Source organism: Bidens hawaiensis, unplaced genomic scaffold (genome assembly GCF_021521415.1).
Source record: "Bidens hawaiensis isolate Kalapana, Puna unplaced genomic scaffold, B.hawaiensis_p1.1 tig00032005_1, whole genome shotgun sequence".
In the NCBI taxonomy this organism is placed as follows: Eukaryota; Viridiplantae; Streptophyta; class Magnoliopsida; order Asterales; family Asteraceae; genus Bidens; species Bidens hawaiensis.
The window spans coordinates 77028-88380 of NW_027495406.1; the positions used below are offsets into that span (position 1 = coordinate 77028).

The following is an 11353-nucleotide window of genomic DNA, read 5'->3' on the forward strand; positions in this document are numbered from 1 at the left end:
CTTACAAGACATACACTCATACACACAATACAAACTATTATGGCTCTTTTTTAAATTACGGAATAAAATGTTTAAATCCAGGTAACACCCACATTAACGTGCGGGTTCTATTAATCGGCTATATACGTATCGCGTTACGTTGGCGCGCCGTGTGGGCCCACACATGACGGGCGAATAATCTAATCCAACTCAAGCGGATCTAAAAAGTCAAACAACAACTCCACCTTGTTTATTTATTTAGCCGATTAAAGTCTCGCCGGAAGCCGACGCCGGAGAATGGGATGTTTTGCTAGCAAGGGAGCCGGCTCCAAAGCCAGCCGATTGTCCAGATGGCAAGCCACTGGCATTGTAGCCTTACAAGACGCTAAATTAAAGGCATGTACACTCTTTTTTTTTTTTACTGTAGATATTAATATTTAATTAACTATGTTTGTTTGTTTGTTTGTTTGTGTCTTCCGATTGTTTAAATTGAAACTTATTGTTGGTTAATTGAACATAAATAGGTAGTTGTTTTGTGCTCTTAAATTATATCTTGATTAGGTGGAATTAAACCTTTTGGTTTAATTTAGGGCGGTAAACGAACTGAACAAGGCCTTGTTCATGTTCGTCTGGTTGGCTTTTATCAGACAAGCGAGCGGTTCACGAGTTCGTCTAACTGAATGTAATTTCGTGTTCGAGTTTGTTCGTTTTGTTTATTTAGCTAACCGAGAATGGTCAGTGTCAACGGTTCAGTCCGGCTACCAAGTTTGTGTTGGTGTTTTCTTTAGCATTTATATTCATATGTTAATTTACTTATTAATCATGTAATACTTGTATGCATTTTTGTTTAATGGTTAATAATTTTGCTTAATCTATATGATAAAATTAGAGAAATCATTAAAATAATGTAAAAGACATTTGATGAACAAATATAAACAAACAAGTATTAATGGATATAAACGGGATGCAAACGAACACCTTGTCGAACGTTCACGGACAGTTTAAATGAGCATGGCCTCTGTTCGTGTTCGTTCATTCGGTTAATTGAACGAAATTTCTTTTTCACGTTTGTTCATATATTAATAAACAAACTTCCCACCAAATAGTTCGCCGAATGTTTGGTTCGTTTACAGCCCTATGTTTAGCATATTGATTTGGTGTGATTGGTGTAACAGTCATTTCCAGATGGAGTGCTGGACCTGGGAAAATCTGTACGGACGCTTGATCTGACACACAATAAATTAGGTAATAAATATATTTATATTGGAATATCATTTACTCCAATTTTCGTAGTTAATCATGTTCTAGATTCCAGTTATTTATTTCTTGTGGCTATTGCAGTTGATGTCCCTGAGGAGATCAACAAGCTAATAAATATTCAGAGGCTGGTATAAACTGAATATTTGCATCATTATATCTGTATTTTCTTAGAATTATCATTTCTGTAGTTTTTTTAGTCATTTAAAATTTAAATGTTTGGCGTGTTGGCATCTTGTTTTCAGATTTTGGCAAATAATGTAATCGAGCGTCTTCCAATGAATATCGGGAAACTTCAGTCTATAAAGTTCATCATGCTTGATGGGAATCGACTCACCACTTTTCCTGATGAAGGTATTTTATCTGTGTCACTAATTAAAACATAAACTTGTAAAATGTTGTAAGAAACGGTCTTGTCGGCTGAGTACTCAGCGAGTACGCACTACTCGGTAGGGTGCCGAGGCGATTTTCTTCAACTCTGAGCTGGAACTAGACGGTTAAACTCGGACAACTTGACCAAGTCAGATTTTTGCTATTTTTCACCAATTTTCGTTGTTATTCACCAGTACTTGTTGGATTTTTGCTGCTTATCATGGAGATGCCATGAAAGACGAGAATTAAATTATTAATATGCTTATAATATTAAAGAATGAATATTTATTTTAAAAAAATACATTAGTATTTAAATAAGTAGCCTTTTGATTTATGTCGATATTCACGTATTTTGTTTTTAATATTAATAACTTATGATAGCTGACATATATATAATTCCCAAAATGTAATTTCTTTATAATTTATCATGTCCGAGTACTCCCCGAGTACTCTCCGCCTAGGCCGAATACTCGCAACTCCCCAGTCGACGAACATGGCTGCGCCTAGAGACTTCTACAACATTTACTAACTAATAATACAAACATATGCAAATTGCAATTTCTTAATGCTCTGTGGTTCAGTTGGTCAATTGGTGAGACTTGAGAGGTTATCCATATCTGGGAACCTTTTAACCAGCCTGCCTGAAACCCTAGGAAGCTTGCGCAATGTAAGTCACTCACTATAACATTCTTTATTTGGATCTTAACTATATGTATTTCAAATGTCAATGTACTTTACTTGTACTGCATATGCCTGTTGTAACATTCATTTTAAATTCTTTTAAAATGCAGTTGTTGCTACTAAACGTGTCAAACAATAAACTAAAGGCTCTTCCAGATTCTATAGGGAGCTGCTTTTCTTTAGAAGAACTACAAGCAAATGGTATTCTTCATTTTGCTTTATATTTTATTTCTTTACGTTAGCCTTACTTTCAAAGTTTCATAATTTGTTCTGTTCAGAAAATTCCATAGAAGAACTTCCTACTTCGGTTTGCAGTCTCGTTCATCTGAAGTCACTGTGCTTAGACCATAACAATCTGAAGCAGGTAGCTTTCTTGCAAAGTATTAATCTTTGATAGAAAAAGAATTTGTTTTGATGAATCTTTTTGCATCGTTTTCGTTACAGATTCCTCCAAGTTTATTAAAAGAATGCAGGACTCTACAGAATATTTCATTGCATGGTAATCCCATATCAATGGATCAATTCCAACAGGTAATCTTTGATCCCCATATATTCAGTTTAAGCCACAAAAGTAAATGGTCTAAACAAATCGCATTTACTGTCAGATGGAAGGATTTAACGAGTTTGAAGATCGAAGAAAAAAGAAATTTGACAAGCAAATAGATTCAAATGTGATGATCGGTTCTAAAGGCCTTGATGAAGGTGTTGATCTATAATCTGTTATAGTTTATTTCTGAAGTGTGCAGTTAATATGAATAACCGGTTACTAAACTAATAAAATTTGTTGTAAATGACTCTGATGTATAAAGATATTCAAGGATCAGTTGTAACAGGTAAAGCTTGCCTTCCTAGTCTTTTGATTGGCCTTAATAGAAAGGATCAAAATGGTGCTCTGGTTTTTTAAAGTTGTCATGCTATGAGCTTTATAAGACAAAGTAGCAATGTATTTTGGAAATAATAATCCTGGCTATGAAGTGGCGTTAACAGGGAGACATGTTTCGTTGAATCCTTTGTGTTCTTTACTAATGTTCGGTGAGAGACCAAGTTGGGTGGTTTTTGGGGGAATTATTGCAGCACTGAATCAGTACTTGATGCGAGTCACTTGTGTTCACTCCAACTCCTTGTAGACTCTTACCCCTCCATTTGATTTTTCACAGACCGAGCATGCGAAAATGTAGGAACCGCATTACCGAGAAGACTTTACGGGAAATCAAATTCTAGTCCGAAACATCTTGTTTCATGGATGCCGTTGATAATGACCGGACCCAGGTTGAAGTTTCGGTTGAGCACAATGAAGTCTACTTATTTGCGTCTTCTCAGCACCTGAGAGACAGGTGTCTGAGATTGTAAATTCAGAACTGGAGTGTAAGACCCTGTATTCTATCGTGTCCGAAAACTCGTTAATAGGTAGAGGTGCTAAATTTTAATCATCCTTGAGTTTAAAGTCCAAGGACTAAAATTGAATAAGCAAAAAATGGCCGTATAGTGTGGGCACACGCCACACGGTCCGTGCCTTCTCCATAATGAGTATGGCGGTTTTGAAGGCCACACGGCCCATGTGGCAGCTGAGCCCGATCTACCATTTTTTGCAATATACTCATAACGTGGCAAACATACGTAGATGCTTATCCAAATTCCATCTTTTGGTTAAGTAAAATCAAGTTTGTGATTATGGGTCATATTTGAAAATGTAACAAGCATGCATATGTAATGGATGCAGCCTTGCACCACTTCTCATGCCACTTGCTGCACATCCATATGGATTCTGCACCCAGGTTCTTTTTCGTAGTTTACTTGCAGAGTTAACGCGACATGGCTTATGGTTTAATGTCTTATTAGCATGTCTATAGCCTTCATAGGTCAAACTGGTATGTCTGGTGCTGGGTTTGTAATATTAACATACCAAATGAGTTCTAAGGAGATCTTACTTATGATTTTATGCTGAATACCTATGTCACTAATTATTGATGATACATAACTTCCTATGTGGCTAATTTTAAAATAAATTACGATTTTTGATGTCGACAAGTTTTTAAAACTTGTCTAACTAGTAAAGCAAAATCGGTTTTTAAAACATTATATATATATTAAAAACCAAAACTTACCCCTCTCATAAAAATCACTATTCACTTTCGGCCACACACGTGTTTTGTTCTTATCGTAGCACATCTCCCCTCTCTGATTCACAATTGTCGGGGTATGGTACTAAGAACCCTAATTTATTATGTTTTGGGCTTATTTTATTATATGGGCTAATACATTTGTTATTGGGCTGAGGGGGTTTTGTGAAGGTAACCCTAACTGGGCTAGGCCCATTAGGGTACCATGATGGTGGCCATGAGGCTCCCTATATAAGGAGGTCTCCACCTCCTTATCAAGGGTTGGCAAATAGCTCAATAAGAGCCACCACTATATTTTTGTGTCTGTGAACAAGAGATCCTCTGGATTTCTTAGCGGTCACCTCCACACCCCCAAAAGTCACAGCAGATCATAGCAGCGGTCGGAGCAGAAGCAAGCAAGTCGTGGTTCGTTCATCTCGAAGTCCGTGGAAACATCGTCATGGGTCAGGTCAGATTCATTTCACGTTTCTACATTTGGCGCCATCCGTGGGACGGCAATGAACCACACTTCGCTTCTCGTTTCGGCCCTCCGATCTGTCCATCAGCATCTCAGATCTACGGATCTGTTCATCAGATCTACGGATCTGTTCATCAAGATCTACAGATCTGTTCATCAAGATCTCAGATATACGGATCAATATTCCAGATCTGTTCATCAATATTCCAGATCTGTTCATCAATATCTCAGATCTGTTCATCAATATTCCAGATCTGTTCGTCGATATCTCAGATCTACGATTTCTTCTCTCAGATATGTTCTGCCGTAGATCTAAAAAATATTTCCAGATCTGGAAATACTATCAGATCTGTTGGAAGAAATACACAGGAAGAAATACTATCGGATCTGAACAATGATCTGGAAATACACAGGAAGAAATACCCGATATTTTGGGGAAAACCCTCATATCTGTGCTGAATCAGATCTGGGTTCGCTCAAGCATCAAGCATGCTCAAGCCTCAAGTATGCTCACGCATCGATGCTCACGCATCAAGCATGCTCAAACATCAAGTATGCTCACGCATCGATGCTCAAGCATCAAGCATGCTCAAGCATCAAGCATGCTCAAGCCTCAAGTATGCTCACGCATCGATGCTCACGCATCAAGCATGCTCAAACATCAAGTATGCTCACGCATCGATGCTCAAGCATCAAGCATGCTCAAGCATCAAGCATGCTCAAACATCAAGTATGCTCACGCATCGATGCTCAAGCATCAAGCATGCTCAAGCATCAAGCATGCTCAAACATCAAGTATGCTCACGCATCGATGCTCAAGCATCAAGCATGCTCAAGCATCAAGTATGCTCACGCATCAAGCATGCTCAAACATCAGGTATGCTCACGCATCGATGCTCAAGCATCAAGCGTGCTCAAGCATCAAGCGTGCTCAAGCATCAAGCGTGCTCAAGCATCAAGCGTGCTCAAGCATCAAGCGTGCTCACGCATCAAGCATGCTCAAACATCAAGCATGCTCAAACATGCGCGCAGGCACCGAGCGCGCGAAAGGTCAACCCACAAGATACAGACCGAGGCTTAAAATCAAGATGTCATGAAGATAGCCAAAACCTATGCTCATGGCGCATAGCACATGCTCAAGCATGCTCAAGCATCAAGCATGCTCAAACATTTGCATGCTCACGCATCGATGCTCACGCATCAAGCATGCTCAAGCATCAAGCATCCTCACGCATCGATGCTCAAGCATCAAGCATGCTCAAACATCAAGCATGCTCAAACATCTAAGTATGCTCACGCATCGATGCTCAAGCATCAAGCATGCTCACGCATCAAGCATGCTCACGCATCAAGCATGCTCGAGCATCAAGCATGCTCAAGCATCAAGCATGCTCGAGCATCAAGCATGCTAAAGCGTCAAGCATGCTCACGCATCAAGCATGCTCGAGCATCAAGCATGCTCACGCATCACGCATGCTCACACATCACAGATGCTCACGCATTCAAAATCTCTAGATCATGCGCGACACCGCGGATCAACTTCGGATTCCGCATGCGCGCTCCCGGCGATCACTCTTCGCCACAGCGGTTTGCATTCGCACCACCGCATACATGTTTTTGCATACATGTTTCACACTTCCTTTTATTAATTTGAGCAATATGACAACATTATATTGACATCAAACTAAAACTAAAACGAAGTAAACATACATGCGCGAGCTTCAAGCTCAAACGTGTTGACGAGTCTTAACTCTAAAACGTCAGGGCCTTAGCCCAAAAATATGAGCCTTAGCTCAAACTTAAAAGTTGGGAATACCCATAAACCCACAGGCCTCGCGCCAAGGGTGGAATGCTCATAGACCCACAGGCCTCGCGCCAAGGGTGGAATGCTCATAGACCCACAGGCCTCGCGCCAAGGGTGGAATGCTCATAGACCCACAGGCCTCGCGCCAAGGGTTGAATGCTCATAGACCCACAGGCCTCGCGCCAAGGGTGGAATGCTCATAGACCCACAGGCCTCGCGCCAAGGGTGGAATGCTCATAGACCCACAGGCCTCGCGCCAAGGGTGGAATGCTCATAGACCCACAGGCCTCGCGCCAAGGGTGGAATGCTCATAGACCCACAGGCCTCGCGCCAAGGGTGGAATGCTCATAGACCCACAGGCCTCGCGCCAAGGGTGGAATGCTCATAAACCCACAGGCCTCGCGCCAAGGGTGGAATACTCATAAACCCGTATGGCTACGCGCCATACTAAAAGGTTCGGCCACGAGCCGCGCAAGCACCTGTGACATCATTATTATTATCTGGCCGTTTGTGCCTCCATTATTATTTTGAAGACAAGCCGGGATAGTCATCCTGCGCAGAAGAGGCCCTTGGCCAGTCATTATCATCATATTACAGCTCGTAAGCCGCCTTGCGCGCCAGCTTAATTATTCTACAAGCTCGTAAGCCGCCTTGCGCGCCAGCTTCATTATTCTACAAGCTCGTAAGTCGCCTTGCGCGCCAGCTTCATTATTCTACAAGCTCGTAAGTCGCCTCGCGCGCCAGCTTCTTTATTATTACAGCTCGTAAGTCGCCATGCGCGCAGGCTCTCATTATTCTACAAGCTCGTAAGTCGCCTCACGCGCCAGCTTTATTATTCTACAGCTCGTAAGTCGCCTCACGCGCCAAGCTTTATTATTTTACAGCTCGTAAGCCGCCTTGCGCGCAAGCTTCATTATTCTTCAGCTCGTAAGTCGCCGCGCGCGCCAGCTTTATTATTCTTAGCTCGTACGTCGCCGCACGCGCCAGCTTTATTACTCAGCTCGTAAGTCGCCTCGCGCGCAGGCTTTTATTATTCTCAGCTCGTAAGTCGCTTCGCGCGCAGGCTTTTGTTATTATTATAGCTCATAAGTCGCCTCGTGCGCAAGCTTTATTATCAGGCCCCGCGCCACTATTATTATGATGCGTGCTATATCTTATTCATACTAGTGCACCATCATCATCATAAGGATCACAACATGTCACCATCATGGAGAAAAACTCCCAAAACTCAAAGACAAGGCCGAAGGAAAGGGAAGAAACCGCCTCACGATCTAGCACACCTTATAAAGTCCAGTGCTCCACCTAAACGCTTGCACGCCTAGGAGCAACACTGGACTTGGGGGGCTTGTCGGGGTATGGTACTAAGAACCCTAATTTATTATGTTTTGGGCTTATTTTATTATATGGGCTAATACATTTGTTATTGGGCTGAGGGGGTTTTGTGGAGGTAACCCTAACTGGGCTAGGCCCATTAGGGTACCATGATGGTGGCCATAAGGCTCCCTATATAAGGAGGTCTCCACCTCCTTATCAAGGGTTGGCAAATAGCTCAATAAGAGCCACCACCATATTTTTGTGTCTGTGAACAAGAGATCCTCTGGATTTCTTAGCGGTCACCTCCACACCCCCAAAAGTCACAGCAGATCATAGCAGCGGTCGGAGCAGAAGCAAGCAAGTCGTGGTTCGTTCATCTCGAAGTCCGTGAAAACATCGTCATGGGTCAGGTCAGATTCATTTCACGTTTCTACAACAATCACCACCTCATATACTTCTTCTCTGTGGTCACTCATATTTTTCACGGAGGCAGAGTACAAGTATTTGATTTCGAAGAAGATTTTCGGTTTCTCCGTCCAAACACACAGCAGTCGTTGGTAGATTTCTAATCGACTCACTCATATTCTTTTTGTAAATAACTTTGACTTTCAATTAGGTGACAGAAGATTCAATCACTAAACTAAAATATGTTATATTGTACATTAGCAATCTTAATATCTAAGACGGTGGCAACTGGCTGTGTCTAATCACCAGTCTACAACTCTGTCGTCGGGTTCCGAGCAAGAGGCGCCTTTACTAATCTCTATCTTCGGTGTTTCATTTTTTTATGTTTTTAACTAAATCAAAACGATGGTGGATTTTGTTTAATTGAAATTGGGGGTTTTAGGTTATTGCGCTCTGCAACTTTTGGGGGCTTTGATGGTGATTCATACGGTAGTATATTCAGGTATGGTTCGCATCAAATCATATATATATATATATATATATATATATATATATATGTTAAAATGAAAACCCATTTGAGTTGTGAAAACCCGCGAAAACCCTATGTAACATCGTTTTTTTTTATTATATGTAATATATGTTGTAACATTTAATACAAAACATCGAAACATCAAAAAAAAATGTTTTGCTATTTTTTAACATTTTTTTACTAATTTTTATATACTTATTCAGGAGAGAAAAAAAGTTATATTTATATTTACATTTTTTATTCACTTTAATTATAGACCACAAGATTTAAATATTAATTAAAAACATGTGGTTGAGAATGAGTTTCTAGAGTTTTTATTTTATACTTATATATATATGTGTGTGTATATATATATCCATTTAATTTCATTATTGTGTGAAAAAAGGTGTTTAGTGTTCAATGTGTTCTTTAAATATTCCCCTTCGTTTTGTTCAAGGAAGAATATAGGCTTTACAGTGTTTTCATGTACGCTAAAAACTTTCCTCATTCATATTTTTGTATACAGTTTTTATATGCTGAAACATACAAATTAGGAATATGCGCAAGGTCTTTAGTGGTAGCAAGGGAAATTTTTTGTGCAATTTACATTATTTGAAAGCCAAACACTTACTGAAGAGGTATGTACCCGTCTTAACATCGAGCGGGGCGGGTCAACCCACAAGATATAGACGAGGCTTGAAATCAAGATATCATGAAGGCACAAAGCCAAAACCTATGCGCATGGCGCATATCACATATGCTCACGCATATCACATATGCTCACGCGTATCACATGCTCACGCACCATATATGCTCACGCATATCACATCTGCGCGTGGCGCATCTGCGCGCGGCGCATATCACATGCTCACGCATATCACATCTGCGCGTGGCGCATCTGCGCGTGGCGCATATTACATATGCTTGCGCATATCACATCTGCGCATGAAACATCTGCGCGTGAGAATAAAGAGAAGACCTCGCGCATCCTCAGGATAGGCGCATATCACACATGCACATAATCAACCTCGTCCTTATCCAAATCAGGATAAGGACAACCTTGATTGTGCTCGTCAGACAACCTTCCAGAAGGTATCCTTTAAGGAATAAGAATATGCTGATGTTGACAGCTGCCAATGAAAGGTGGACAACTCAGCAAAACCCATGTGCTACCACGTGATTGCACATGGGTCAGGTGAAATACCTGGGTCAGAGAATAATCAATGAAAAAGCACCAGGTGTCCTAAGGACACGTGGCGCAAAGCAATAGGAGGAGGCCAAAAAGGCCCTAATGGGATCTGAGCCCAATCATTGGAAACCCTAACACTATAAATACCACACCACCTCCACAAGGGGAGGTAAGCAATAAAATACATTCCAATTCCTTACTCACTCTCAGATTATTATTATCTTCTCCTACAATCTCTTATTCTCACACCGGAGGGTTACCCCAAAGAGGACCCCTCTGTCCCTTTCTGAGGGGTAAGTTCACGGTGCTGCTCGTTTTGTAGGTGGAAGAATTCATACTCCGGAGAACCATCGGTGAAATAGCATACTCATACCCGAGGAAAGTTGATCATCTACCAGTGAGTCGATCCACGTTTCTTCATTGGCGCCATCACCTGTTACAACGGCAACAAAATCACCATCTCATCAATTCTCTCTGAAAAACTTCACCATGGTTTCTGGTGTTCGAAACAGCGATCAAGTTCTGGAGGATATTGAGCTTGAGGGTGTTAATGAGGGACAGCAGTTTCTGAGGGTGCCGCGTGATTCTGCGCGCACCACCAGTAACCATCCCTTCATCACAACTCCTCATAGCCAGACTGAAACTCCTCCAGACGATCTCACGTTCCAAAATCTGACTGGCGCGAAACAAAAAGGACCAATGGGTCCAGAAGTTGAAACCAATGACCCTAAAGAATGGCTCATAAACGAACAACGACGTTTAATGGACAAATACAATGAGCTGGTCAAACACAAAAAGTTAGCCGACTTAACACAAAGGCTCGCGTTTGATAAGCAAACCATTCAAGGAACAACAAAAGGGCGCGCGCGCCGGAAGATGGTCACTCTGTTCACACTGAACACGCTGATTTTAGTGATGAAGAAGTGCACAGCATGAGGAAGACGCGAGATACTCATGCAGGAGGCTCACAGCTCCGCGCGCACATGAACATAGCGCCTGGAGCCAAAGCCGATATGGATCTGTACACACCGTACAACCCACCAGCAAGAGGGCAAGTGGACGTAACCACACCATACAGGCCAGCCATCTTGGTGAAGCATTCAAAATTCACTGAGCGCATCGCGAAGGCTCCCATTCAGCACAAAACCAAGATGCCAAGTGGTTTGGGCAAGTACGACGGCACAACAGATCCAGACGATTTCTTACAAGGTTTTTACAACACTGGAAACCTAGAAAGCTGGACGATGCCAACATGGTGTCACATGTT

At 41.6% G+C, this 11353-nt stretch overlaps 1 protein-coding gene across 1 annotated transcript; it reads left to right on the forward strand.

Annotated features, from left to right (window-relative positions):
• The first annotated feature begins 255 nt into the window (after nucleotides 1-255).
• LOC143582805 (plant intracellular Ras-group-related LRR protein 7-like) lies at nucleotides 256-3029 on the forward strand. The gene is made up of 9 exons (XM_077065291.1): nucleotides 256-375; nucleotides 1155-1224; nucleotides 1321-1367; nucleotides 1482-1590; nucleotides 2190-2275; nucleotides 2400-2490; nucleotides 2568-2653; nucleotides 2734-2820; nucleotides 2895-3029. Exons 1-9 carry the CDS (start codon nucleotides 277-279, stop codon nucleotides 3003-3005), a joined length of 786 nt encoding a protein of 261 aa, XP_076921406.1. The 5' UTR covers nucleotides 256-276; the 3' UTR covers nucleotides 3006-3029.
• The last annotated feature ends 8324 nt before the right edge of the window (nucleotides 3030-11353 follow it).

Bases quoted from the DNA above. Each gene is read 5' to 3' on its own strand.
- LOC143582805 (XM_077065291.1), top strand. From the start codon at position 277: ATGGGATGTTTTGCTAGCAAGGGAGCCGGCTCCAAAGCCAGCCGATTG. The intron at 376-1,154 runs GCATGTACACTC...TTGGTGTAACAG, and splicing joins TACAAGACGCTAAATTAAAG to TCATTTCCAGATGGAGTGCT. The intron at 2,821-2,894 runs GTAATCTTTGAT...ATTTACTGTCAG, and splicing joins CAATGGATCAATTCCAACAG to ATGGAAGGATTTAACGAGTT.